Source organism: Crocuta crocuta, unplaced genomic scaffold (assembly GCF_008692635.1).
Source record: "Crocuta crocuta isolate KB4526 unplaced genomic scaffold, BGI_CrCroc_1.0 scaffold675, whole genome shotgun sequence".
Lineage (NCBI taxonomy): Eukaryota > Metazoa > Chordata > Mammalia > Carnivora > Hyaenidae > Crocuta > Crocuta crocuta.
In genome coordinates, this window is record NW_027528796.1 from 1,904,097 (window position 1) to 1,909,764 (window position 5,668).

At 66.4% G+C, this 5,668-nt stretch overlaps 1 protein-coding gene across 5 annotated transcripts in view; it reads right to left on the reverse strand.

Moving 5' to 3' along the window:
• Positions 1-5,668, reverse strand: part of TRPM2 (transient receptor potential cation channel subfamily M member 2) — a 54,093-nt gene that overhangs the window by 7,169 nt on the left and 41,256 nt on the right. For 3 of the 5 annotated variants that reach the window (XM_077755416.1, XM_077755419.1, XM_077755417.1), the window contains 5 exons: positions 5,130-5,217; positions 3,145-3,232; positions 2,155-2,312; positions 1,395-1,471; positions 1,055-1,156 (listed from right to left, as the gene is read on the reverse strand). In XM_077755416.1, the coding sequence (XP_077611542.1) occupies positions 1,055-1,156; positions 1,395-1,471; positions 2,155-2,312; positions 3,145-3,232; positions 5,130-5,217 (513 nt within the window). Of the gene's footprint in view, positions 1-1,054; positions 1,157-1,394; positions 1,472-1,596; positions 1,795-1,897; positions 1,966-2,154; positions 2,313-3,144; positions 3,233-5,129; positions 5,218-5,668 lie in introns of those variants that run through there. The other 2 variants (XM_077755420.1, XM_077755418.1) reach the window with 2 other exon arrangements.

Consider the following 5,668-nt stretch of genomic DNA (forward strand, 5'->3'; position numbering starts at 1 on the left):
CGGGACGCAGGGAAGGAGCCGGCGTGTGGAGGCTCTGAGAGCACATCCCACCAGCCTGGCCCCAGCCGCCTCCCCACGGACTGTCCTTCTGGGGATGATCTTGTCCTTTAGGGCCCCCAGGGGACAGGGCAGGAGGTCCAGGCCACCTTGGGGCCGGTTGGAAAAGGGAGAGGTCTCCTTGGGAGAAGTCGGGCACAGGTGTTAGTGTGGCCGTCCCGGCCCCCAGAGAGCGTGACTAGCCCACGGCACCCCCGACACGTGCCTGCATGGCGAGGCCTCGCGCGCGGGCAGGGCCTGCGGGCCCCTCTGCGGCTCCCCAGGCTGCTCCCTCCCACGGCCCCACCTGGTCNGGGCCCCACGCTCACGCCACCGTCTCCCGCCACCTCCTCCCCCGGCCTCTGGCTCCAGGCAGATGCCCTCTCCTGTTCCAGGACATTCCCGAGAGGCCCCCCAACCCCCTCTCAAGCCACCTCAGACCCCGTCTGTGGTCCTTCCCCTAATTCTCATGGTGCTTCCTCTCCTCCTCCGGCCCCGGTGCTGCGGCCCTGGGCAGAGCAGGCGCCTTTATCTCCGGAAGCCCGGCCGGCACACGGAGGTGACTGCTGGGCGTGGGGCCACCGTCACTCGGCGCCCTTACGTGGGATGTACTCAGCGTACAATGGGACACAGTGCCCGTCCCCACAGAGAACAGACGCAGGAAACACTGCCGCCGCCCTGCTGGCCCCTCGAGCGCCCCCCTCAGGCCCAGCCTGCTGGTTGTCAGAGTCCGTGGGGACAGCGGAAGTCACCGAGGGCCCTCAGGGTCGCGGGCCAAGCGCCCACGGCCCGCGGGTGAGTGCGCCTCGCCAGCTCCACACCGGCGTCCGGGGAGACGCGGAGAGGGGCTCATGGAGGCTCTGAGGCGACGTTTCATGTCGGTGTCTCTTCTGTATTTTGTTCACTTTTATCAGAAAGATGGCTAGTTGGCCATCAGGACGGCTGACCCCAGAAGCAAGCCCCCGAAGGCACCCCACGAAGGCCGGGCCGCCACGGGACGGCGGGCGGCCGCACTCACAGAGGGAGCCCGTCCTGAACCGCGTAGACCCCGTGGAAGCTCCTCCGGTCTGTGGGCCCGTCCACGGCGTTGTAGCTGATCCTGGACAGAGGCTCCAGGGCGCTGGGAGCAAGCGGAGGCGCCGCGTCCCCGTAAGAGAGGGCGGCGACGGCACTGGGCCGTCAGAGAGCCCCGTGTCCCTGGCAGGGGCCCCCAGCCCGGCGCCTCCCCAGAGTGTCCGGCCCTTGGGGATGACAGGGCACCCTGTCCAGGCAGGAAGCAGACCCTCGCCCCGACCTGAGCACGTTCTGGTTGCCGCCCCGCCCTCCCTCCCGCCAGGGCCCGGGACGTGCACACTCACTTCCCCACGGGGTCCACCAAGCCCTTGTCCTTCCTGTCATCGGTGTAAAAGGGCGGGTCGTAGATGAGAAACTCCGTCTGCACAAAGACGGCAGTGCACCCTCAGCCTGGCACCCCGACCCCGGCTCGGGCCCCCAGAGCCAGGATGACCATGGCCGCACCTCCTCCTCAAAGCACTCACGGCCAAGGACCCCGAGACCGACCCCAAAGTGCACACGGCAGCTCTGAGCCGGGGCAGCCTGAGAGGCCCAGCACACCCGGGGACCCAGCCGAGGGGGCTGGCGATGACACTGGTGGTCCAGGGGAGCCCCCAGGATGGGGCGGGGTCTAGGCTGGACCCCAGGGGGACTCCAGCTGGCGGAGACTGGGGAGAAGGAATGGAGGCCACAGCCTGGAACGTTCTGGAAAGGTCAGAGGGAAAGCCCGTGGGGGTGGGGAAGGCACGCAGATGCTGTTGCTCTTCCTCCCCGTCCCTCTTTGACGCTGTCCCTCCCCTGCACTCACACAAGGGGCAGCGGCGGGTCCCAGGGGCGCTGAGGTCTGGGATGAGTGAGATGACCGGCAGTAACGGGGCGGTCAGCTCCCCGTGCGGGTTAGCGGCCCGCTGGGTGCCCCGGGCTCAAATCCCAGCTCCGCGGCCTCTAGCTGTGAGGACCTCGAGACTCGGATGCCCCCTCTGCCCAGCACGTCCCTGTGAGGCTGGCCGTGTCGCAGCGCGGGCACCTCCGGCCCGGCAGGGGGGCGCCAGGACCCGCACTCACCTCCCAGGGCACCTTCTCGTTGGGCACCGGGAAACGCGAGACGTGGGAGCTGGGGTACAGGAGGTGCCGGGCGCTCACGTGGTGGGGGTCGCCCACGCCCTCCTCCTTCTGCCTGCCGTCCAGCTCGAGGTCCTGCCCCTCGGAGGCCTTCTGGGGTGCTGGGACAGCCACAGGGGGCCGTGGGCAAGGCTGGCCCCACGACAGGGGCCTCCTCGATGGTCCTCCCCCAGAGCTGGGCCACCTCTGCCTCCCCGAGACCAGGCTGAGCGCCGCCAGCCCCGAGGAGCGGCTCCCCACCACAGCTCTGGGGGGTCCGAGATCTGGGGTTGGGCAGCGCCCCCCCAGCCAGCACCCACCTCCCTGTGAGGCGCCCCAGAGCCCTCGGTAATCAGCTGGACTCACGGCCCTTACGGAGGCCCATCCAGTTAAGGGGCCACATGTGCCCCTTTGGGGTCAGCGCCGCCCCAGGAGGGCCAGTCTTGCCCATTCTTGGCTGGCTGCAAACTTAGAAGCATGGACTTTGAGGGGCACCTGGGTAGGTTAGTCAGTTGAGCGTCTGACTTGGGCTCAGGTCATGATCTCATGGTTCATGGGATTGAGCCCCACGTTAGGCTCTGCACTGACAGTGCGGAACCTACTTGAGATTCTCTCTCTGCCTCTTCCCCTGCTCACCTTCTCTCTCTCAAAAATAAACAAACATTAAAAAAAAAAAAAAAACCCACACAGACTAAGGTTTCTGCACCCGGTCTGGGTCTCGGGCGCCTGCTGGAGCAGCCCCTCCTGTATAGTGGGAACTAGGCCAGCCAGGGGCTTGGCTGCACGGGGCCCCCGCTTCCGTGGGGCAGTCTTTTCTCCCCCGGGCCCTGGGGACCCAGGAGCAGCGAGTCAGCGACCCCCAGGCCCAGCCGGCCGCCTCTCCTCCCCACAGACCCCACACTCAAGAGAGCACAGGCCAGCAGGGCCCAGCGGCTGACAGGGCCGCCCACTCACCTGGGGCGGGGACGCCCTCCTCTGAGCCGAAGCCGCTGTCCCTCAGGGCCTTCACGACCCAGTGCAGCGCTCTGGACATCTGGGCCACCTGCAAGGCACATCCCAAACTGGATTTGGTCCACGCCGGCCCCGTGCGGCATGGCCGCCCCCCGCTGAGCCAGCGAGGGCGCTACGGGAAGGCTGCAGCGAGCCCGCCGGCATCGGAGCGAACTGCTTTCCCCGGAGGCATGGCGGCGGGTCCCCGGCAGCCCACCCGCGAGACGCAGCGGCTACTGGGACTGGACACGGCGGAGGCCGCTGAACCAGGGGTGCCCGGCTACCCACTGAGGCTTCCCGTGGCTCTTGCTCCTCCCAGAGAAAAGAAACTTCTGGAGGCCAAACATATTCAACTACAGGAGAGCCGGGTGACCCATGGGGCCAGAACTCAGTCCAGCAGCAGCTGCACCCGTTGGGGAGGGACCGCAGGGGAGAGGGAGGCCCGGGCAGAGCCCCGCACGCAGCGGGCCCGGGGCAGGGGCTGGCTGGCGGTGGGCACCCCGCCTTCACGGGGGCCGAGCGGCTTGCCCCCACCTGCCCCAGCAAAGCTGAGAAGAGACAGGTTCCAGTGACAGCACGTGGGCTCAGGGGCGGCCTGCTGGGAGGCTGCTGCGGGTGGCGGGGGCTCTCAGAAGGAAGCCCCAGCAAGAGGGGCGCAGAGGGGCCGAGGCCCGATGCCCTCCCAGTCCAGCCATCTTATCCTGGAGGCCCGCAGCCTCCCTGACCGCCAGCCCCTGCATCTGCCCTGATTGCCCCACCTATTAAACCACAGCGTGACAACAGACTCTGGTGTCTGTGCCCCTCAGACCGGAAAGTGCTGGAGGGGAGACAATGCCTGTTTGCTCTGACATTTCCCAGGCCAGCGCTGGGTGTGGCACGGGGTGGGGGTCACCGGGAACACGAAGTGATGGATGGATGGATGGATGGATGAGGAGAGGAAGGAGGGAGGAAGGAGGGAGGGAGGAGATGGATGGAAGGAGATGGATGGATGGAAGGAAGGAAAGATGGATGGATGGATGGATGGATGGATGGATGGATGGATGGAAAGAAGGGAGGGAGGGAGGGAAGAAGGAAGGGAAGAAGGGAGAAGGAGAGCTAGAAGGAAGGAAGGATGATGGATGGATAGATGGATAAACGGATGAATGAATAAATGAGTGAGCAGATGGAAGGCTGGGAGACCAGGTGCTCCAGAGCCTGAGCCCGGCTGGCCTGCACGGTGAGAAGTCTCGGACGTGAGGCTGCCCGGGGCTGCCTGTCTCAGGCCCAGGGCTTGGAGCCCCGCAGTGTGGCCCGACGGGTGGGGGCCCATCAGCGGGTACTGACGGGGGACGGGGGAGGAGCGGGTGGAGGCGGTCACTGGCGGCCTGCTGCCTACCGGCAATGTCCTCTGAGCTCCCCCTTGTAAAGAACAAGGTGAAGTACAGAAGCATCAGAAACCTGGCCCAACGTTCCGACCATCTGCGGCTGGTCTGGGACGTCCACACGCCTTCTGACGCTGCTCCTCAGCCCAGGGCTCCACACCGATGTTCTAACGCATCTGGCTGCCCCGTGACCCTCCCGCCCCCCAGCATCCGCGGGCAGCCTGGGAAAGCAGCGGCGGGCGTGTGGAATTCCCACGGCTTCTGGACGTGGGGTCCCGCCTGCGCTCACATCCGAGGACGGCTCTGCGGAGGCCAGAGGAGGGAGGAGAGCGGCTCCCCAGAGCAGCACGCCTCACGGTGCAGGGCGGTGGGGCTCTGTGGGGAAGCGTCGGGCAGAATGTTCTGGAGGACAAAGGAGGCGCCTCTTCCGGGTGGGAACCATTGTCCTAACAATTGGATTGTCCTAACATTCCCCAGCCCCTTCTCTTGGCCATTTCCCCAGCGTGCTCATTCTAGAAGCCCCCGCACCACAGGGGGTGTCCGGGCAGATCCGTGGCCCAGAAAGGGCGGCGCGGGCCTGGAACCCACCTGCTCCTCCAGGGACGCCAGTCTCTGCCCCGTAGAGCCCGACCGCTTCAGACTTTCCATTTCCAGCAGGTCCACCACGGTGCTGATCCTGAAAATTCAGCCTGCTGAGCCGGCGTCACAACACGAGTCTGCAGGTGCGAGTCGCTACCTGACCCCTGAACTTCAGGCAGCTTCCCCCGAAAGTACCGGGAACACGCTTCTCTACAGAACGACACTGCCCGCTGCCCCAGAGGGGAAGACCTTTCTGCAGGTGGATGCCCCCGGCTCACACGGCCACGACGCCAGCCTGCGGGAGCGCCGCCGGGTGAGACGCAGGGATGAGCAGTCCTCACCTTGGCCGCGAGACAGCCAAGTGCAAAGTTCAAAGCCGCTTCTGGGCCCCACTGGGCTCAGGGGAGGGGCAGTGCTGCTGTTTGGGGATGTTTGGGTTTGTCTTATTTTGCTGCAACATGGGGCTTTGCTCAACTTTGGCTGCCAGGGGCCAAGTGCAGAGGCAAAGGATTCCACGGCCGAGCGCTGCCCGGACTCTCCGGCCTGGC